This window comes from Phocoena phocoena, chromosome 12, assembly GCF_963924675.1.
Source record: "Phocoena phocoena chromosome 12, mPhoPho1.1, whole genome shotgun sequence".
In the NCBI taxonomy this organism is placed as follows: domain Eukaryota; kingdom Metazoa; phylum Chordata; class Mammalia; order Artiodactyla; family Phocoenidae; genus Phocoena; species Phocoena phocoena.
Window position 1 is genome coordinate 80624859 of NC_089230.1, and position 23212 is coordinate 80648070.

The following is a 23212-nucleotide window of genomic DNA, read 5'->3' on the forward strand; positions in this document are numbered from 1 at the left end:
ATAATGAAATACCACTTCACACCTATTAGAATCAGAAAACCAAAAAATAACAAGTGTTGGTGAGGATGTAGAGGAAACGGAACCCTCATACATTGCTGGTGGGGATGTGAAGTGGTGTCGCCATTATGGAAAACAGTTTGACAATTCCTCAAAAAGTTAAACATAAAGTTATTGTTATGACCCAGAAATTCCATTCCTGGGTCTATACCCAAGAGAACTGAAAACATCTGTGCACACGAAAACATGTACAGGTACATGTACACAAAAGTTCATAACATTATTCGTAATGATGAAAATGTGGAAACAACCCAAATATGTATCAGCTAGTGAATAGATAAACAAAATATGGTATATTCCACAGTGGACTGTTACTCAGCCACAGAGTGGAAGCCCTGGAAGTAAAGCAGAAGCCTGGGTGGTGAATGTGATGATTGCAAGGCTGACTGCACAACTGCATTGGTCACAAGGACTTAGAGCTGTCAACAGTGTTAAAGTGAACTGTTCCGTCACCTCACTTCCAAGGCATGCTGAAAACATTGGCCACATGGACCGAACCTTAAACGTCACCCAAACAGCTAAGCTGTGAAGAACTCCTCTAGTTACTTTTGAAAGAAGAGATCCATTATACTTGAAATATATCCACCAATTGCATTGACAGAAGTTAAACTGAAATAAGGCTTTACCAATAGCATGGGACGGATTTGTTGCAAGCAACCTTGCTTTTCCTAAGCTCTCTGTTAACAGAGCCTGCCTCCTACTGTAGTGACAAATTGCATGCAAATTTAAAGATCATTCCACTAATGCTTCTATTTGCAATTTTCCCAGGAGAACTATAGAAAGAATGAAATATCAATAGCTTACTGGTAATTAGTATATGTACTTAATTGCCTTCATTTATTTTTTTAAATTTTTTTATTTTCTTTTGTGGTACGCGGGCCTCTCACCTTTGTGGCCTCTCCCGTTGAGGAGCACAGGTTCCGGACGCGCAGGCTCAGCGGCCATGGCTTATGGGCCCAGCCGCTCCGCGGCATGTGGGATCTTCCCGGACCGGGGCACGAACCCGTGTCCCCTGCATCGGCAGGCAGACTCTCAACCACTGCGCCACCAGGGAAGCCCACGTTTGTTTGTTTTTTAGCTGCATCTTGATTTTGCATACTTTAATTTCGGAACAAAAAAAACCACAATACACAACCTTCAAACCCCATGTCAAATGTGGAAAGGGATAGGACTTGAGGCCCTTGTATCCTGCCTTAGACAGAAGGACAAAAATAAAACCACTAGACGTCAGCAGAGGGAGCCAGGTGGGCCAGGGCCACTGGGGCTGCCGCTGGGGGAGCCATGGGGACACTCTACGGAGGGAACAAAGTCTGCAGGTAGCGCTGTCACTTCATCCTCATCAGTGCCCCTGCCCAGCTCGATCATGCAGTAGAGGCGGTTGGAGCAGGTCTGGGGATCCTCAAGCGAGAAGCCGGAAGAGAGCAGTACAGTTTCGAGCAGCACCTAGACGGTGCTCACTTTACAATAATTCATTAAGCTACACATTTGACTTATGTGCTTTTCTCTATCTGAATTTTATTTTATAATAAAAAATATTTTTAAAGTAAATAAATAAATGAAAACTGTCCCGTGGGGGAAAGTCCATAGGCTAATAGGAGGACGTCTTCTCTCACTGAAGCTACAGCCCAAGTCCCAAAATAACATTCAAGATTACCCTGAGCATACTGCACTATGGGAGCTCTGGTTCCCTCTGAGACAGGCTCTCTGGGACTGCATTGAACTGAATCCCATAATCCTTAGAAAAATCAGACTTATTTGCTGTATTATATAAAAATTAACAGAATACTGCTATGTATCTCCTTTGCTTTCATATGGTGGTGGATGTGTGTGGGTGTATATGTTGTTTTGGTTCTTCCTCCCTCCATAATTAATTCCGGATCTTCTTATTCCTTCCAGAATGGGTTTTTATCTGCAGTCCCTTATTTAGGCTGTTGGTTATGTATGATCCTGTCTGGTCAGGCCGCTGACAATTTAAGGGCAAAATGGAATTTTTCAACTCTATGTGTTCGAAGAGTTTTTAGCCTTATAGGTAGGTAAAAATGAATCAGGTTTGGTTTTGGTTTACAATTATTTACTGTGTTTACAAGGCAAGGCAAAATAAAAATGATAATAGTAGTCATTTGTTCACATATTAAAACAAATATATCTTAATGCGTGTAGTGCATGTATCTACAAGATGGTTCTTTTTGAATGATGCATTTTGAAGATTAAGATTTATAATATCCTATTATATCTACCGTACTCTTGTAACTATAAAAAAATGGCATGCTTTGCTGAATATCTTCCCCAGAATTTTTTTTTAATTTATTTATTTTATTTATTTATTATTGGCTGTGTTGGGTCTTTGTTGCTGCGCGCGGGCTTTCTCTAGTTGCAGTAAACGGGGGCCGCTCTTTGTTGTGGTGCGCGGGCTTCTCATTGCGGTGGCTTCTCTTGTTGCGGTGCACGGGTTCTAGGTGCGCGGGCTTCAGTAGTTGTGGCCCACGGGCTCTAGAGCGCAGGCTCAGTAGTTGTAGCGCACGGGCTTAGTTGCTCCGCGGCATGTGGGATCTTCCCGGACCCGTGTCCCTTGCCTTGGCAGGCAGATTCTTATCCACTGCGCCACCAGGGAAGTCCATCTTCCCCAGAATTTTAAAAATCACTTTGTTTTCAACTCTAAGTTTGCAATGAAAATAAGATTTTTAAGTCTCCATCCCTTTTCTATTTTAAATTTCAATCAAAAATGTATACTCACATTATTATATCAAATGAGGAGCTATAAATCAAAGCTGTTACTCAAAGGAAGCTTAAATAATCATGTGTTTCAGAGTCTGATTTCAGAAAAGTGAATTTTAAAACTATGTAGGACAGGGACTTCCCTGGCAGTCCAGTGGCTTCCACTGCAGGGGGCACGGATTTGATCCCTGGTCTGGGAACTAAGATCCCACATGCCATGTGGCGTGGCCAGGAAATAAATTTTTTAAAAAACACAAAAACCCATGTAGGATAATTATTCGAGTAAGTAGAGACCCTCAAAGTCACTGATGACTGTACTTCCATAATTACATTGTAAAGGGACCCTATTCAATGTGATTCTGAAAACACCTTCTGAGCACCTGCAGCTACAATGTGCTGTCCAGTCCCACTGCTTACTGACCTCGACTCTGGAGAAATTTTTCCACATCTACAAGTGAAATAAATCCCTTTAGATTTAATTCGTTTTTTTCTTTTTTGGCTTTCTGTGGACCTGCTCTGTCTAGTACAGTAGCCACTAGCCATATGTGGCTGTTTAAATGTAATTGAAATTTAAAAATAAGTTCATTGGTTGCAGTATATACAAATACAACATTTCCATCATCACAGAAAGTTGTTGAATGGCACTGCTATTGACACAGAGAGAAAACAGCAGCCCACTCGTTAGGTCCCTTCCTGTATTACTTGTATTTTATGCTTAACTGCCTGTAATAAACTCCACGTATCGTTTTCAGTTGTGAAAACCTAGATGGAGTGTTTTTCTGACTTTATCCAGCAAAGTTTATTATTTAGTTTGTCTTCTTTGATTATGTGAACTTTGAATCACATTCTGTATCAACTATTGCTTCTCTCTAGAACCATATTTTTCAGTCATTCTCTTGTCCTTTTCTTAAACATTGTAGAACTTTGAGTCCTGGTCACACGTAGATTTAATAACATTGCATAGTGAGATTTTTTTTTTTTACGTTTTATAATAGTTGCATTAATCCTATATGTTTTCCAGCAAATTTTTTTTTCATGAAACTAATTTAAACTGAGTCTTCTAGGCAGTATACTGTTTCTACAGTAGATGGCAGTAATATCAAATCTCAGATGCAAGCAAATATTAATGCTGGGGCTTCCTTTTTTTCTTTTTATAATTTTTTCACTCCAGGAATGATTGGACCTGCAGTATTCCTGGTAGCCGCTGGATTTATAGGTTGTGATTATTCTTTGGCCGTTGCGTTCCTAACCATATCCACAACACTGGGAGGCTTTTGCTCCTCTGGATTTAGCATCAACCATCTGGACATTGCTCCTTCGTGAGTACTGATATATAAAGATTCGTTCTGACTGACTTGAAACTATTTTCTTTAAGTGTGGTAAAATATATATAACATAAAATTTGCCATTTTTAAGTGTATAGTTCTGTGGCATCAAGTACATCCATTCACATTATTATGCAACCATCACCATGATCCATTCCAGAACGTTTTTATCTTCCCACACTGAAACCCTGGACCCATTAAACACTGACTCCCATTCCCCCCGCTCACGCCCCAGCCCCTGGCAACTGCCATTCTACTACTTTCTCTCTCTATGCATTTGACTACTCTAGGAATGACACCACACAGCTAGTAAATGATAGAGCCACAACTTCCCCCTAAAATCTTACTTTTAATCCCAGAATTCTTTCTACAGCTATTTCTCTGGAAATATTCTTTGGGCCTGTGCTAGTTGACAAGGTAGAGGAGGGGATTATGTAAATATTTTAACCCAGGGGATTTGATGCACTTAATTTTTTTTTAAATAATGAATATGAATTTATTTTTGGAGAAAAGACCAGTGGTCTCCTGCCACCTTTCCCCTACCCCCAGTTCTTCCCACCTAGACTACCACAGAATCTTCTGATTTCTGTTAATCCTTGTCTCCCATCCCTTCAATAAATACTTCTAAATAAGCTCCAACAAACTGATGCTCACAGAGCTTGAGTGGACCTTTGAAATCATTCTAATCCAGTCTCTCGTTTTATATAAGAAGTCCAGGAAGGCTCCATAGCATCGGAGATGCTTAACTCTGGGCAGAGTCCTATCTGCCACTCCATAATGCTACAGGGGCTCATTCTCGGCCTGTGGTCCACTGCCATTTCCTCTCCATCCATCTGAATCCTTTCCAGTTCATATCCCAGTTCTTCATTAAGCCTTTCCAGGCCATTGTGCTTTTTTCTCTTCCTTTTCTCAATTTACAATTTTATGCTGGATACCGTACCTTAATTTGTAATTATTCCTAAATGTGACTCTTCTCTTTCTTACCTCCCCAATTTGCATGTAAGCTTCCTCAGACTGAGACATCCTGTATATCCATATCACAGCTTCTGCAGAAGGAGAGGCACCCCCAGTCCATACTTGCTGAGTGGTTGATTTATCTGATCATACTAAGCAAATAGGAGCTTCAGTGCTACATACCCTTAACAGTGGGGAACCAAAGAAAGAAAACCATTTGAAACAAAATGTAGCCTAAGCAAAAGCTCTAGGGCTATAATCTCTGAGAGTTCAGGGCCCAAGTCTGTCTTATTAACCCCAGCAGTACCAGCACCTGGCCCTGTGCTGGGCCATGGTCAGTGCTCAATCAATTACATGAATGGAAGAATGAAAATAGACTTTCATATTCAGTACCATGTCAAAATTCTTTCTAAAACGCTATTTGTGTGTTGACCTTACCGTGTGTCAGTCAACACTTTTCTTTAAAGCTCTTTCTTATGAGAAATAAGGGAAGAATTTTGTGAACTTTACAAGGTGGAAAATGTTTGTTAAGTATACATATTGGTGAGTTAAGAACAGAAGGAGTTTCGGACTTCCCCGACGGTCCAGTGGTTAAGACTCTGCGCCTGCAATGCAGGGGCATGGGTTCAATCCCTGTTCAAGGAACTAAGATCCCATATGCCATGCAGCACAGCCAAAAAAAAAGAAGAACTGAAGGAGTTTAACATAAGGAAAGAGAAGAAGAATAGTAAATTAACTTGGAAAGTAAATTAATTAATTTTTTTTTAAAAAGTAAATTAATTTAATTTACTTGGAAAGTAAATTAATCTCAAGAGAACTTTGTTAAACGTAGTGAAAGTTTGAAAGATTGAATACAAACCTAACTGAAATAATAAAGAGCCCATTGAAGCGGAAGGAGTAAAGGTGTAAGATGCCATTTCCGTGGGGACCAGGGCGAGCCCACTGCCCTAAACAAATCTCTGCTCGGGCTTGAGACTTGGACTTGAGATTTACAAAGTAGAGAAAAGTATCCAAGGAATAGGAAATAATTAAAGGACTGTTCCTTTACGCTACTGATTAGAAAAGGAATCTGGAAAGGATTTCCCTTGAAATAAGTTAAGCAAATGGCATTGTTCTTATAAACTATGAGTGTGTGGTTTATAGAATCATAGAAAGTTCGAAGTGGGAAGGATTTAGAGTATTCTTGTCTCTTACTATGCCGACTGTGGTCCACGGAGCAGCGGCATGATTGTGCAAAATGCAGATCCTCAGGCATCTCCCCAGACTTACTGAACTAGAATCTGCATCTTTAGATCCTCAGGGATCTAAGGGATCCTTTAGATCCCTTGTACCTTTGAGCGTGAGACCCTGGTCTGGTCCAGTTCTCTGACGCATACAACAAACGTTTAGAGAGTACCTGCGATACCTTCAGTCCTCCACGTGGTGCTACAGAAAATAAAACCCAGCTCCTGCTCGCAAGGAGATTAGTCTAGTTAGGAAAGAAACAATAAAAAATAAACAATTGTAATATATTATGATGCTAATTAATTCTTTCAAAAAGTAATTATCAGATGCCTACCAGCTACCAGCCAAAGCAGCACAACTGTGGCCTGTGGAGCTCTTAGTCTAGGGTGGTGGACACGAAAGAAATAAAAACCAACTTTTTGAAGAGAAAGTTGAGAGAATATAGTAGGGGGATATAATGCAGATCAGGGAGCAAGGGAAGGTCTCTGTGAGGAAGTGATATTTAAGCTAAAGCCTGAAGAATGAGTAAGAAGTTAGGCAAAAAGGAAGTAGTATTCCCGACAGAGGAATTTACATGACAGGAAGAAGAAACTGGTGTGTGTCTTAGTCTGCTTGGACTGACAGAACAAAATACCATAGACTGGGTACCTTAATCAACAGAAATTTTCTCACAGTTCTAGAGGCTAGAATTCCAAGATCAAGGTGCCAACACAATTGTTTTCTGGTGAGGAGTCTTCCTGGTTTGCAGAAGAGCTGACCCCTTGCTGTGTGCTTACTCGGCCTTTCTTCAGGTATGCGTGCATGGGTGTGTGCAGAGAGGGCAAGAGCTCTGGTGTCTCTTACTCTTCTTAAAAGGGCACCAGCCCTGTCAGATTAGGGTCCCACCCTTGTGATCTCATTTAACCTTTACCACCTCGTAAAGACCCTGTCTCCAAATGCAATCACACTGAGGGTTAGGGCTTCAACATATGAATTTTGAAAGCACGCACTCAGTCCAGAACAGTGTATTTCACGTAACTGAGAGAAGATCATTTGTGGCTGAGATGCAGGGAAGAAAGCCACTGGGGAGTAAGCAGGAGCCTATAGTAAGCGTTTTATATTGTATCCAAAGCAAGTAAGAAGTGACATTCTCTGTATTTTAAGGTCACTCTGTGAGGACGAATACAAGTGGGGAAAGCCAATTAGGAGGCTATTGTAGTAATCCATATAGGAGGTGATGATGGCCTGGAATGGGGATAGGAGATGTAAAGAAGTAGATAGATTTGAGGTCTTTGTGATTACAGTAGGTGGGACTTGACAGTAGATTAGACCTGAAGAGCGAGGAAGATACCAAGGATGATGTATTTTGTATTTTCCACGTATTTTGCGTGGGCAGATAGTTGTGCCGCTGACTGAAACTGGGATGTCTGGAGGAAGAAGAGTCTTGGGGTAAGATAAAAAATTTCACAGGTTGGGGCTTCCCTGGTGGCGCAGTGGTTGAGAGTCCGCCTGCCGATACGGGGGGCGCGGGTTTGTGCCCCGGTCCAGGAGGATCCCACATGCCGCGGAGCGGCTGGGCCTGTGAGCCGTGGCCGCTGGGCCTGTGCGTCCAGAGTCTGTGCTCCGCGGCGGGAGAGGCCACGGCAGTGAGAGGCCCGCGTACTGCAAAAAAAAAAAAAAAAAAAAATTCACAGGTTAAAAATTTTTTTTTAATATTTATTTATTTATGTGCGCTGGGTCTTAGTTGCAGCACATGGGATCTTCGCTGCAGCGTGCGGGATCTTTAGTTGAGGCATGCAGGATCTAGTTCCCCGACCAGGGATCAAACCCGGGCCCCCTGCATTGCAAGCGCAGAGTCTTAACCCCTGGACCGCCAGGGAAGTCCCTTAAATTTTAGATATTTGTGAAAAACGTTTAGAAAATAGTAGTTGTAGGCAGTTTGACATTTGGATCCGGTACTCAGAAAATCAGTCTGACCAGAAATGAAAATTAGGGAATAGTAATCCACATTTCAGAGTTTTGAAAGACAAGGATTGCCTGGTGAGAGACAGTAGAATGACAAGATGAGTGATCCCCAGGACTGGGTCTTGACCAATATGTAGAGACCAGAAAGAGGGGAAATAACCAGACAAGGAGACCAAAAAGGAGCAACCAGGGAGATAGAAGGAAAATCAAGAATGTGGTGTCAAGGAAGCCAAGACTATCCAGTCTTCAGTTCAAGAGTGAGAGCTGAGCAAGAGATAAAGGCGTAGGAGCGGTCAACATATGAGTAGCAGATGAAACCGTGGGCTTGGGTAAAATTACTCAGCAAACTGTGACAAGAACCCTGGGAATCCATTAAGAGAAAGAAGAGCCTGATGCAGAGATAACTGAGAAGGGGGCTTCCCTGATGGCGCAGTGGTTAAGAATCTGCCTGCCAATGCAGGGGACACGGGTTCGAGCCCTGGTCCGGTAAGACCCCACATTGTGTGGAGCAACTAAGCCCGTGCGCCACAACTACTGAGCCTGCGCTCTAGAGCCTGCGAGCCACAACTACTGAAGCCCATGCGCCTAGAGCCCGTGCTCCTCAACAAGAGAAGCCACCGCGATGAGAAGCCTGCGTACCGCAATGAGGAGTAGTGGCTCGCCGCAACTAGAGAAAGCCCGCACGCCGCAAGGAGGACCCAATGCAGCCAAAAGTAAAATAAACTTATTTAAAAAAAAAAAGACTTACATTTTCATTATTAAAAAAAAAAGATAACTGAGAAGAAGCAACAGGAGAAGGATAAGGAAAAATAAGTAGAGATTAGGATCCCCAAAGGGAAAGTTTGATCAACAATGTCAGATGCGCCAGAGAAGCCAAGTAAAATAAGAACGAACGTGTTCCTTGGATTGGACAACCAGACGGAGAAGTTCATTAAAGATCTTGGTGACAGTGCTTCCATGGAGGAAGGAGAAGGAAGCTAGGCTGAAGGCAGCGTACTGCAGTGGTTTCAGAGTGTGATCCTTAACCCATCCACATCAACATCAGCAGGAGTGCTTGCTGAAAACAAAGCAGAATTGTTGATCACAGAACTAGGAATCTGCATTTTGGTGCCCCTCCGTGTTGTCCTCATGGACATTAAAATTTGAGAACCATTGCCAATAAACAGCTGTTTCAAAACTATTAACCATGAAGGGAAGGAAAAGAAGCTAAAGACGGACACATGCCGCTGGAGGATTTTGAGACCTAAGTATGTTAATATGCTGAGAAAAGAAGGCCAGTAAAGGATGAGAGATTAAAAGTTAAAAGAAAGAAGTAAAAATGACAGGCTGGTAGAACGCAGGAAGGAATGACATCCAGTGCCCAGTGGAAGGGATGAGCTTTCAACTGAGAAAAGAAGGAAAGCAATAAGATGGGTTCAGTTGAAGAAAAGTTTTCAGGTGAGTTGAGAAGCCAAGGATTGTGGTTTTAAAATACCTCCATGGGGGCTTCCCCGGTGGCGCAGTGGTTGGGAGTCCGCCTGCCGATGCAGAGGACACGGGTTCGTGCCCCGGTCTGGGAAGATCCCACATGCCGCGGAGCGGCTGGGCCCGTGAGCCATGGCCGCTGAGCCTGTGCGTCCGGAGCCTGTGCTCCGCAACGGGAGAGGCCACGACAGTGAGAGGCCCGCGTACCGCAAATAAATAAATAAATAAATAAATAAATAAATAATACATAAATAAAATAAAATACCTCCGTGGGACTTCCCTGGTGGTGCAGTGGTTAAGAATCCGCCTGCCAATGCAGGGGATACGGGTTCGAGCCCTACTGTAGGACTGAAAATGTGTTGTTGAATTGATCTAGGCTTGAGATTTCAACAAGCTGAGTCAAAGGGATCTGGGAATTGGGAGTTTGTTATCTCTCAGACACTTTTAGTTGAAGGAATGGAAATCCTAATTCAAGCTGGCTAAACATCATAATGTATTAGTGTAAAGTCCAGAGACGGGAGGCTTCAAGCAGGAGCTGATATCCAGCTGTCACTAATCTCACCCAAGACTCGTTTCTTTTCCACTCTCTACTCTGCCTTTCATACCAGTTTTATCCTAAAGCTGGATCTGCGAATAAAATCATACAGTGAAATGATTACCAGTAACAACGAGGGTTACATGCTTCTTTTTTTTTTTTGCGGTACGCGGGCCTCTCACTGTTGCGGCCCCTCCCGCTGCGGAGCACAGGCTCCGGACGCCCAGGCTCAGCGGCCATGGCTCACGGGCCCAGCCGCTCCGCGGCATGTGGGATCTTCCCAGACCGGGGCACGAACCCGTGTCCCCTGCATCGGCAGGCAGACTCTCAACCACTGCGCCACCAGGGAAGCCCTACATGCTTCTTCATTCACATGAAGCAAGAAAGAAAATGATCTTTTCCTCTTTCCATCATGGAAATACAGGCTTCATTTGGAACCAGACTGAGTCACATATCCACGCCTGAACCAACCCCCATGGCCAAGGGAATGCCATTAGACTTCAGCACAAGCAGCACCCGCCCCTAAAGTTAGAGGTGAAGGAGTCAGTGCCCCTAAGCCTCATGGGAATGGACGCCGAGGGAGCCATTGGTGACGTCCACACAACACGTCAAGATATGAGCACAAAGAAAAGAACTCATTTGGAAGATGAAGAAACTCGGGCACAGAGGAGCTGTGTGACTTGCAAAGTCACAATTAGCAAACGGCAGACCGAAGGCTTGAATCCAGGTCTTCTAGCTGTGTGGTCCCGGGATCTTTCTGCTACATCAAGGTGCCTCTCAATGACTTATTTAAAAGATCTTACAAATTGGTCATTGAAGAGGCACTAGCAGTTATTTTGAAAACTCAGGAAAAAGAATTCATTGCAGAGAACAGATAACGTACTTTGGTTGCCTCAGTTAATGCGATTTTATTACAAAACTAAGTAAAAACTGGACCATTAAATAGAAATTGGAGCTATTGTCAAAAGAAGATGAAAATGCATGCCAGGGCTTCCCTGGTGGCGCAGTGGTTGGGAGTCCGCCTGCCAATGCAGGGGACACGGGTTCGTGCCCCAGTCCGGGAAGATCCCACATGCCGCGGAGCAGCTAAGCCCATGCGCCGCAACTACTGAGTCTGCACTCTAGAGCCTGCGAGCCACAACTACTGAAGCCTGTACACCTAGAGCCTGTGCTCCGCAACAAGAGAAGCCACTGCAATGGGAAGCCCACGCACTGCAACGAAGAGTAGCCCCTGCTCGCCGCAACTAGAGAAAGCCCGCGTGCAGCAACGAAGACCCAACACAGCCAAAAATAAAAATAAAATAAAATAAATAAATTTTTTAAAAAAAGAAAACGCATGCTAGAGAAGGAAAAAACAAATATCCATGGTACCTACCTTATAAAATTGTTTTGAGGATTAGATAGAGCACAGAGAGAGAGAACACTTCGCTTATAATGTAATAAATGCATTTGCACATAATGCAGTAAACTTCATTATTATTTTCTGGCAAACTTTGAGTCAGGTACCATGATCAGGGTCACAAATCAATCCAAGCAGAATACTAAAGGGATGATTGGTGAGCTCTTGGAAAAGAAAACACTGATCACTAAGGAGCCACCACTGGGTCACTAAGCCCCAAAATAGCAAATTTCTCAACCTCATTTTCGACCGTGTATACACAGTATATTTGGTATATCAGGATTTCAGCAAGGTCTCCCATGATGTCCTTTTAGACAGGATGGAGAGAGATGAACTGGATGTGCGATTAGGTGGATTTGTCATCACTAAACTTCAGTGTCATAGCATGCTGATTAATGGACCTAGTCATTAAGCAAGCACTGTGCCAAGCGCTGTAGCAGATGTTGAAGACATAAACGTGAAACCCTGCTTGCACCTGGGTAAGCTTCTGCTGGCTTGGAGGGTGATGTGGTGTTGTCCTGAAGCATTTACTGGGCAGCCTGCAGGCAGTATCCTGGAACTGGGCTTCAAGCATCAGCTGGGTTGGTTGAACTCTCGGTCTGAAAGACCCTGGTCCAGCCCTGACATTTTATGAGTCCTTTATTTTATTTATTTATTTATTTATTTATTTTGCTGTTAAAATGACAGTAATTTTATTAAAGTTCCATATAGTACAAATCAGTAAAACAGACTAGAAATAAAATAATACTTGGAATTCAAAATAATACAAGAATAACATAGTTATTCCATGTAAACCACAAAACAAACCTCGTATGGCTGAAATGAGGGATCTAATTTTTATTTGACTTGAGAGATTACACTAGCTGTGACACACGACTTCACACCAGTCTCACTGCAAATCATCTGGCTTTTATAACCTCGACTTTTCTCACACACATTAAATCATACAGAAGAAAACCTTTATGAAACAAAGACCTTCCACCGATATCACATCTTAATATAGTACTCATTATAAATGTTCCAAGGGCACAGTTTGTTTTAGAAAAATAAGCTCAAAACCAATGAACGATCACAGAAAACAGTAGAGCTTCTGAACATCAAAGGCATATTTCAGGAATGCAGTGGGCACGTGATTGCCTTTAAACTTAGAACAGAAAGTAATACAGTGGGGGCTTCCCTGGTGGCGCAGCGGTTGAGAATCTGCCTGCTAATGCAGGGGACACGGTTTCGAGCCCTGGTCTGGGAAGATCCCACATGCCGCGGAGCAACTAGGCCCATGAGCCACAACTACTGAGCCTGTGCGTCTGGAGCCTGTGCTCTGCAACAAGAGAGGCCGCGATAGTGAGAGGCCCGCGCACCGCGATGAAGAGCGGCCCCCACTTGCCACAACTAGAGAAAGCCCTCGCAAAGAAACGAAGACCCAACACAGCAAAAATAAATAAATAAATAAATAAACTCCTACCCCCAACATCTTCTTTAAAAAAAAAAAAAAAAAAAAGAAAGTAATAGAGTGAAAGAAAGTTTGGGAAGATACTAACAGGCTACAGTTCCTAGGCCTCATTAGAGTTCAAATCTCAAGCTAAACGGCTGAAAATGAGGGGAAATTGGGCAAGCCCAGCAATTCCCATGTCTGGACGTGCCGCGTGGGCCCTTGTCCTGTTACTTTGACAGCTGCCGAGACTTCACACGTTTTCATCCCCTCCCTGTACTTTCTCTGCGCCCACTCGTCTCTTAACAGCCAAACTCAAGCACTACTTCCTCTAAGAAGCTTTTCCTGAGGCATCCCCTCCCTGGTCCCCTCAAATGGCCCCCGCCCACACAGAGGGTTGATTAAGGCCCCGCCTCTGTGCTTCTATAAACCCTGGTATGAATCGCTAACATAGTTTGATTTTTCAGGCTACTAGGTTTTATTCCATTATTGGCCCATAATCTTTCTCATTAAGTAAACTGTGAGCTCCTTGAGAACAAGAACTATGTTTAATTCATTGTTGGACACCAGAGTCTTCCATAGTGGTTGACACAAGTGACATACTTAAGAATTGTTTGTTAAATGAACAAATGGATGGGTGGATGAGAGCAATAACTGGTATTTACTATTAAAATGGTTTGAACCATTGGCTCTCCTTCGTACATTATAATTATAATTGGTTGGAAACTGTGTTGAGAATTGGCTGTATCCAAGCGAGGCGGTGGGGTGAGGGGTGTATTTCTTGCACATTTGAGGAGTATCTTCATAATCAACAATTTGGTTTGGTTCATCCTTTTCGTCCCTTACTCTGAGAATAGTAGATAAATTGCAGGAAAATAAAACATTATTTTAAAAAATCTATTCAACAGATATTAACTGAGCATCTACTGTCCAAAGTGGTATGTGTCCTATCCTCAAGGAGACTATAGTTTATTTTTTTTTATTTTTATTGGAATAGAGTTGATTTACAATGTTGTGTTAGTTTCATGTGAGTCGGTTATACATATACATATATCCACTCTTTTTTATTTTTTTTAATATTTATTTATTTATTTGGTTGCACCGGGTCTTAGTTGCAGCAGGCAGGCTCCTTAGTTGTGGCATGTGAACTCTTAGTCGCGGCATGCATGTGGGCTCTAGTTCCCTGACCAGGCATCGAACCCGGGCCCCCCTGCATTGGGAGCGTGGAGTCTTAGCCACTGCGCCACCAGGGAACTCCTATCCACTCTTTTTTAGATTCTTTTCCCATATAGGTCATTACAGAGTATTGAGTAGAGTTCCCTGTGCTATACAGTAGGTCCTTATTGGTTACCTATTTATATATAGTAGTGCGTGTATGTCAGTCCCAATCTCCCAATTTATCCCTCCTCCCCCCTTACCCCCTGGTAACCACAAGTTTGTTTTCTACATCTGTGACTCTATTTCTGTTTTGTAAATAGTTTATTTGTACCATTTTTTTTAGATTCCACATATAAGCGATATATGATATTTGTCTTTTCTGTGTCTGACTTACTTCACTCAGTGTGACAATCTCTGGGTCCATCCATGTTGCTGCAAATGGCATTATTTCATTCTATTTTATGGCTGATTAACATTTCATTGTATATATGTGTACCACATCTTCTTTATCCATTCATCTGTTGATGGACATTTTATATATCTATAATGCTGCCTTATTGAAAACAGTCATCACTGGATTCAATCTGTAGGAAAGATCAGTTTTCTCTTGCCCCAGCATTATAGATATAACATCCCAATATTAAGTATGGATTTGGAATCAGGCAAATTGGGTAACGTTTTATAGTCTCTCTTTCTTACCTATAGAATGAAGATAGATAATAATCCCTACCTCCTGGGGTTCATTTTACTATTAAAGTGGGATAAATTATAGAAAATACTTAGAACCCTGCCTGACATAAGGTTTTTCAGTAGGCAGTCAGTATTCCTCTTAGCATATAAATATATGTCTACATGGTATTTTTCTAAGCCTTTTCTTCTGTAGACTAAAATAGATATTTTCTATGGATAATTTTGTTGCCCAGATTCAAGGGATTTGGATAGATTTTTAACCATTAATCCCACAGAATTCTAGGACTCCAATAGCACAGAATCCAGACGGAGTCCATACAACATGTTCTTTTTTCCAGGCTCTCATCAATCTTTCATGGCCTTTCCTGGCCAAGTGTAATATAAATACTTGAATGAGCTTCTTGGTGCTGACATTTAGAATTTCACAGCATTCATCTGCACTTAATATCTGTCACTGAAAAGGCCTGGCAACATTGCGGTCGGTTCCTCCTGCTGCCAAGGTGTTAATGGTTTTAAAAAAAAAAAAAAAGGACAGGTTCTGCCAAGCTTGGTTAATTTAAGATCAGCTCCCTAAAGGGCATAAGCCAAAAAGACCTGTGCCACGTGGTTTTGTTATTGTACCCTGTATACACGTGTTTTCAGCGTAAAAATTTGTGACGTTTATAGGTAACTGCATTCGGTTCAGCAGGATATCTTATTTAGGTGTGTGTCAATCAGCTCAGGAAGCCATACAAAATACCACGTGGCTGAGTAGCTTAAAAAAACAGAAATTGATTTTCTCACAGTTCTGGAGGCTAGAAGTCCGCGGTCAGGGTGCCAGCAGGGTTAGGTTCTGGTGAAGGCTCTCCTCCTCGTTTGCAGACAGTCACCTTTTCCCTGTGTCCTCACGTGTGGCCCTTCCTCCATAGATGCTCACACAGACAGAGAGCCCGATCTCTCTTTCTTCCTCCTCTTGGCAGGCCACCAATCCTATTAGGTTGAGACCCTACCTTTATGACCTCATTTAACCTTAACTAATTCCTAAAAGCCCTGTCTCCAAATACAGTCACATTGGAGGTATGGATTGGGGGAGGACACAGTTCAGTCCATGGCAGGCACTTTTCCATGTCTGAAATGGGGAGAGGAGTTTCAGATAACTAGTCTGCAAGCAAGGTACTGAGGATCCTAAACCCTAATAGAAATAGTATTATCCCACAATGAGACTACATGGTCTAACAAACATCAAGTTTCTTTCATTTTGACCACAATTTTATAATACTGATTATCTCATTAAACAATTAAAAGCTCTAATTGGACTTTGAATATACCTAGGTGATAAGTTAATAAATGCCATTTACTTGCTTAACTAATTTTTTTTAAATAAATTTATTTATTTTTGGCTGCCTTGGGTCCCTGTCGCTGCACGCGGGCTTTCTCTAGTTGTGGCAAGCGGGGGCTACTCGTTGTGGTGGCTTCTCTTGTTGCGGAGCACAGGCTCTAGGCGCACGGGCTTCAGTAGTTGTGGCTCACGGGCTCAGTAGTTGTGGCTCGCGGGCTCTAGAGCGCAGGCTCAGTAGTTGTGGTGCACGGGCTTAGTTGCTCTGCGGCATGTGGGATCTTCCCGGACCAGGGCCCGAACCCGTGTCCCCTGCATTGGCAGGCGGATTCCCAACCACTGTGCCACCAGGGAAGTCCGTGCTTAACTAGTTTTTAACTCCACCACCACCGTTAAGTTTTCTTGCTAAAAATATCAAATGTAAATCTAATGAACCCTTTAGGATCTCGAGTCTAGATACTACCAGTGTGCAGAAAATACAGGGGACATAACTGTATGTTAAATGATGCCTCAGTCTACAAACTCCAGAATGTAGGTCCATCTACAGGACAAAATCCCAGGTTCTTCAGTTGACACACACAACTATCGATACACACAACAACTTAAAATAATGTTCAGCGACCCTAGCATGTAATCCGAACTGTTGCATACTGTACGACCCTTTGGCGCCAAAGCGCAGAAGGGGTGCTGGTCTCCATGGGACAAGCTTCAGCAGTCATTGCAGTGCAGCCTCACAGGACCACGCGTGGGCCTGAACACCTGTGGGTCACACGCACTTCTGTGGTCAGCACATATTGAATGAGCATAGGTGTTGCACTGGCTACTGGAAATAATAAAGGGGAATAAAACATGAGTTTTCAGGGAGACTATGGAGTCAGAATTAGCAAACTTGAATTAGAGAACGAGTACCTCTTAAAACACAAAGTACTAGCTTTGAGGACAGTAAAATTCTGAAAAGACAGAGTTCAAAATGCATTTTTGTCATACACTACAATATATGTAAACCCAACTTGTCTATTTCTGGGACAGTGTGCAAGGATTTAGTGACAAGAAGATACATAATAAGTTGAACAGGTAAGTTGTGAAATTGTGTGTTCAGTATGATCTCATTTCTATAACATATTAAAAATATATACAGAAAAAAATAATTAGGATATTTACCAAAATATTAATGTTATCTCTATATAGAAGAATTATAAGTAATTTTACTTTCTTTGTAATATTTTTTAAAAATTTTTAACAATGACATAAATTTTGTAATCAGGAAATAAATTCTCTTTTTTTTTTTTTGCGGTACGCGGGCCTCTCACCGCTGCGGCCTCTCCCGTTGCGGAGCACAGGCTCCGGACGCGCAGGCCCAGTGGCCATGGCTCACGGGCCCAGCCGCTCCGCGGCACGCGGGATCCTCCCAGACCGGGGCACGAACCCGCGTTCCCTGCATCGGCAGGCGGACTCTCAACCACTGCGCCACCAGGGAAGCCCTAAATTCTCTTTTTAACTTAAAAAAATTTTAAGGCACATGAAGCTTCCTATCTAGATACAGCCTTGTATGAAAATCATATATCAGCACTTTTCTATTTCACTGTAAAAGGGATCATTTCAATGGCTGTGTTTCTCTATATGATGTTAGAACTATTGAAATGTAGGTTTTTCACTCCCCAAATATTTAGTCCTATTTCAGTAAGACGTTTCATTTAGACATAAAATTTCACAAGAATACAGCCTGGGAATGGTCTAGCTATCTATGGACAGAAGCTATTTAAATGTGTGATGCAGGGAATTCCCTGGCGGTCCAGTGGTTAGGATTCCACGCTTCCATTGCAGGGGGCACGGGTTCGATCCCTGGTTGGCAAACTAAGATCCCACAAGCTGCGCGGTGCCCCCCGCCCCCCCAAAAAATGTGTAACACAATTATAAACCCCTATGAAAATGTTTCTGCAGGTATGCTGGTATCCTCCTGGGCATCACAAATACCTTTGCCACTATACCTGGAATGATTGGGCCCATCATTGCTAGAAGTCTGACCCCTGAGGTAAGTAGATAATTTGCCTATAAACTGAAAAGCTCTAAACAGTTCATTTGAAGCTGCACGCCTGTGTCAAAGTTGAGTATATTTTAATTAAGGATAAAATTCTGAATGTCTATTCTTATGCAATTATTTACAGCAACAAAAAGATAAATACCGTAATAGGTAGGAAAGTATATTTTCAAAGAACACTTCCAATTTTAGACAGAACAACGGAACTAAGTTCAATGAAGATCTTGTAACTGAAACCACACAAGTACTTAAAAGTTGTGATATTATACTAGATAAATAACTTGTATCTTTGGTTTGAACAAATAAAAATTGGCAATGTAGAATTATTCCAGAAATGGAACCACGAAAGTGTCAGGAAATCAGGTGAGAATGAATAGGAACAGTTGAAATAATCAAGAACGTTTAGAAGAGCAGAATACTTAGGAAGACGTATAGGTGTCTTCACATATTTGAAAGATGGTGACTTATTCTCGGTAGTTCCACAAAGCCAGATGGAGAGAAGGTACGAGGAGACATAGGCAAGTTTTCTGTTTAGAGCTGTTACTGTGTGGAACGGGCTGCCCTTTGAGTTAGTGAGCCCTGAAACAGTCAAACGTGTATTCAACTGGCATTTCTTGAGTACTTATTACTGTGACAGATACTAAGGATTCAAAGGCAAAATTATAAGATTCTACATTTGAGAAATTCATTATTTAGATATTATACGTAAAAGGGCTTCCCTGGTGGCGCAGTGGTTGAGAGTCCGCCTGCCGATGCAGGGGACGCGGGTTCATGCCCCGGTCCGGGAGGATCCCACATGCCGCGGAGCGGCTGGGCCCGTGAGCCGTGGCCGCTGAGCCTGCGCGTCCAGAGCCTGTGCTTCGCAACGGGAGAGGCCACAGCAGTGAGAGGCCCGCGTACCGCAAAAAAAAAAAAAAAAAAAAAAAAAAAAAATAGAGATTATATGTAATGAAAGTACAGTGTGACAAAGCTGCAGAAAAAATGTATGCTCTTGCTGTGGACACAGAGGAGGGAACAACCAGTTTGCGGGAAAGGAGGCTGGAGGAGTGAGCCAGGGTGTGGGAAGGGCTGGTATCCGGTGTCAGGGCACTGAGGCCCCAGAAACACGGCGGGCCCGGGGTTGCGCGGCCTGAAGCAGAGACACCGAGTTATATTGTGTAAGAAATCGAATTCAGCGACCTCAAAGGCCCTTTCCAACTCCAGTTTTCTACTGCTTAAGAAAATCTAAAGGACTAGTGAAATGTGTTCTTCAAGCGGCTGACTTAAACCTCCAAAAGAGACTTAATTTTCTCTGTTTTGTGTCTGTGATGAAATTAACACTATCTAATCCTTAGAATTTCAGTATATGCCTACAAATTGTCTTATTACCAAATACTCTGACTTCAGACACAGGGTGTTCACTGCATGTGGTGCTCTACCATTTCTAATTCCTTACTCAAGTGAATCAGTGCCTCCTTGTTACCATTTTCTCTCACTTAACAGAAAGGGATGTTGGGACCACTCGGTATGTCCCGTCACAGATGTTTACCCTTATCTTCATGGAGCATTGTGGCAACACAGGAACCTAAGTCAGCACACTACCACGAGTAACTTCACTCATTATCACTAGTCCTGGCACTTCTGCTGGGAAGATCTGGACTCCTGAATTCAAGTCTTGAATGTTTGTAAAGTGGGAACTGAACTGGATTTCAGATCTATTGTTACAGCATTTGTTTAATGTTATTAAAAAAGGCCATTATTTTTAAAAAGGAGAAACACATTTACCTGTACAATTGTAATTGCTAACAATTAAAGTTTACCGCACTTTATAATTTATAATTTATTTGTTATAAATAAATAATGAAATAGGGAGTCCCTGGCAGTCCAGTGGTTAGGATTTGTCGCTTTCACTGCCATGGCTCAGATTCAGTCCCTGGTCGGGGAGCTGAGATCCCACAAGCTTCGCAGTGTGGCCAAATAATAATAATAATAATGAAATAACGGTCAGAGTGTGTCTGAGGTTCAATTCCGTTACAGACACAACAGCATTCTCTAAAAACTGGTGGAGTTTTTGTTAAAAAACAAACCAGGAGCTTTGTGCGACTTCTGGTACAGTTGATCGATTTTAAGTCACCCGTTGCCTCCAGGTAACACTGGGGTATTATTTCATCCTGCAGGTCACACAGAGCAGCTTTTTCTTAGAATCCTAAGAAGCTGTCTTAAACCTGTCTCTCAGGTATATCGTGTAATTAGTAATTACTGACCGACTTCTGCTCTAGGATGGTAACACGTTGTTAGCAAGCATATCTAAATAGTCCCTAAAATTTAAGATGGTTTCTAAGATTTATTTTTCCACCAGAATACATTCATCTCAGATAAGTATAATTGACCACAGAGTACTCCTTTCTTTCTCCGTGTTTTTCCTTTTTTCCTAAATAAATGACTTCATGCCAACTTGCTGGTGCCTTTCCTTTTTCTTCCTCATTGCCAAATCAGCTGCTTGGTTTCTTCTTTTCTAACTGCTGCAAATGAAGCACTCTGGTTACATTGAAATTGTGAAAATCCAAAAAAAAAACGTTGTTAAAGATAGTCACACGACCCAGAGGTTTAGATAACTACTGGATATTTTTACACCACTGGATTACACACTGTGTCTCGTTGATCTCTTACCGACAGATCCCATCTATGTTCTGTGTTGTGTGCCATTCAAGAGCCCTGCAGGATCTTTCAGGCCAGGCTGAACCTGTGTCCATCTTAACTCATCCTTACTTGATCTGCCCCTGACACCCCATACCTGAGAACTTGGGAGATGACGTGCAGGCATAATACTAACACTTTCCTAGTAACACATGAGTTGAGGACATGCCAATGTTTTACTTTTAGTAAACTTTTTTATTGAAGTGTAACATGCATTTTTTAAATGCACAAATCCTAAGTACACAAGCTGGACAGATTTTCAGAAAGTACATCTGTGTGACCAGTGCCCACCCAATCAAGAAACATCACGTTATCTCCCTCGCAAAGCCTCCAGGTAGCCCTTCCTTTCTCTTTCACCCCCACCAAGAGGAACCACTCTCCTTTTTGACACCGTAGATCATTTTTGTCTGATTATGGGCTTTATATCAGCGGAGTCGTTCAGTGTGCACTCTGTGAGGTGTATCGATGTTGTTGTGGGTCACTCGTCGTTGCTGTAAGTAGTCCACGGAACACATATGCCACTGTCTCGCTGTTGATGGACATTTGGGTTGTTTCCAGTTTTCATGAATAATGCTACTGCCATATAAAAATAATCTTGTGACACCACCTTTTTTTAAAGCGGACTACAAACAAAATCCTCTTTCATTTGCGTTTTTTCTTTCCTTCTCTGCAGAACACTGTTGGAGAATGGCAAACTGTTTTCTGCCTTGCTGCTGCTGTCAACGTATTTGGTGCCATTTTCTTCACACTGTTCTCCAAAGGTGAAGTACAAAACTGGGCTGTTAGGGTGAACCCAGAAACTGAAGGAACCAATAAATAATCCTGTCTCGATGTATTTTTGTTTATCATGTAACCTAGCAGTGCCTTTGATATTTTAATGTGTGAGCAACCTATATATAAGAAAAAATTGTACTGTATTAAATTTTTAAGGCCTGTAATCATGAAATGTCACTAGTTGCCAGATTAGTAAAATTAGCTGTTTTTAATGATTAATAACACAGTTGCTGGAACTTACAATTCAGGGTCACATACCTGGCTGCAAGTCAGGCAGTCTGAAAGAGGGGATTTCTGTTTATTTTTAAGACCATACTTAAAGGGACGAGCAGAAACGGACCCCTCTATACCTTTGCTTAAGCTGGATAATAATTCTCAGGTCTTGGTAAACACCTTTTTTTGTACACTTTCCTCAAAAACCTATCTGTCATCAACATTCCCTGACACTTAGATCTCAAACTTCAGCATCTCCACGGAGCTGCCAGCCACTGTATCATTCAGCCTGGCAACTTCACTGAGGGAAGCGTGCCCAGGCCGCTGCCAGGCGTTCCCTCTCTGGCTTCAGGGACAGCGCCCAGCACTTACCAGAGGCAGCATCCAACACCAGGGTCAGCGCCAAGGCTTTGGATGGTGTCATTCCCCTGGGGCTGTCAACGAGTGGCTGAAGCCCTGAGCCGGCAGGGACAGCGCAGTCCACAGCCATGGCTTCCATGCCCCTCACCCTTCCCTTCCCAGCACGCTGGAAGACTGACTGGCGTGTAACCTGCAAAAGAAAGTATGATGCCCAATTAGCCACAAGTAACATCATCCCACCTTCGTGTGGGATCAGAGTATAAATTTTCAAGTCCTGTGTTCTATGAGCTCCACCAGGATAATTAAATTTAAAAAAAGCACTCTCACATGTTTCCTCTCTGTCTTATGTGTCAGTGTCTGGTCGCAGCTCAAGGTTAGGGTGACTCTTACTTCTGCAGCACCTGCAACCAGTGGGGTGACCGTCTTTACTGCTGGTCTCTGAAAGCTCATTCTGCCAGTTTTTCCTGGGCCATCGTCCAGTGGTTTTTGAGCGTGCTTCGAGGGCATTTATGTGGTTTGGAACTTGATTTACGTTTTGTTGTGTATGTTCAACACTACCTGTAACATCTTAACTAAAGCTATTTAATGTAATATGACGTGTACACATTTCTGTAAATTTATTTTTAAATCTGTAAATAACTTTAAGTCGCTATGGTGATTTTTCTTTTATAAATTATCAAAATAAACCTTTTTGGATTGATTACTTTTGGATCTGACAGCCCTGTGACACCTTCTAGTAGTCACAGTGGCTATTTTATATCTTCTCTTTCATCCTCCTCAACCACTGATCTGCCTCTACCCACATCTCTGCCACCATTCAGCCAGGATACATAGGTCCTCTAAGTGATGCAGCATCAGAAACCTCTACTGCCATCAGCCTGCCCTTCCTGACTCTGAAATGGGTCCCCTCCTCCCGCTAAAGCATATGCCTGCATCCCTGAT

General features: G+C 42.5%; 1 protein-coding gene across 2 annotated transcripts in view; it reads left to right on the forward strand.

The window, feature by feature from the left end:
- SLC17A5 (solute carrier family 17 member 5) overlaps positions 1–22971 on the forward strand; it is a 56938-nt gene extending 33967 nt beyond the window's left edge. The window contains exons 8-11 of one of the 2 annotated variants that reach the window (XM_065888751.1): positions 1954–2086; positions 3944–4091; positions 18151–18241; positions 21597–22971. In XM_065888751.1, the coding sequence (XP_065744823.1) occupies positions 1954–2086; positions 3944–4091; positions 18151–18241; positions 21597–21743 (519 nt within the window). In that variant the 3' untranslated portion in view covers positions 21744–22971. The remainder of the gene's footprint in view (positions 1–1953; positions 2087–3943; positions 4092–18150; positions 18242–21596) is intronic. The other variant, XM_065888752.1, reaches the window with a different exon arrangement.
- The last annotated feature ends 241 nt before the right edge of the window (positions 22972–23212 follow it).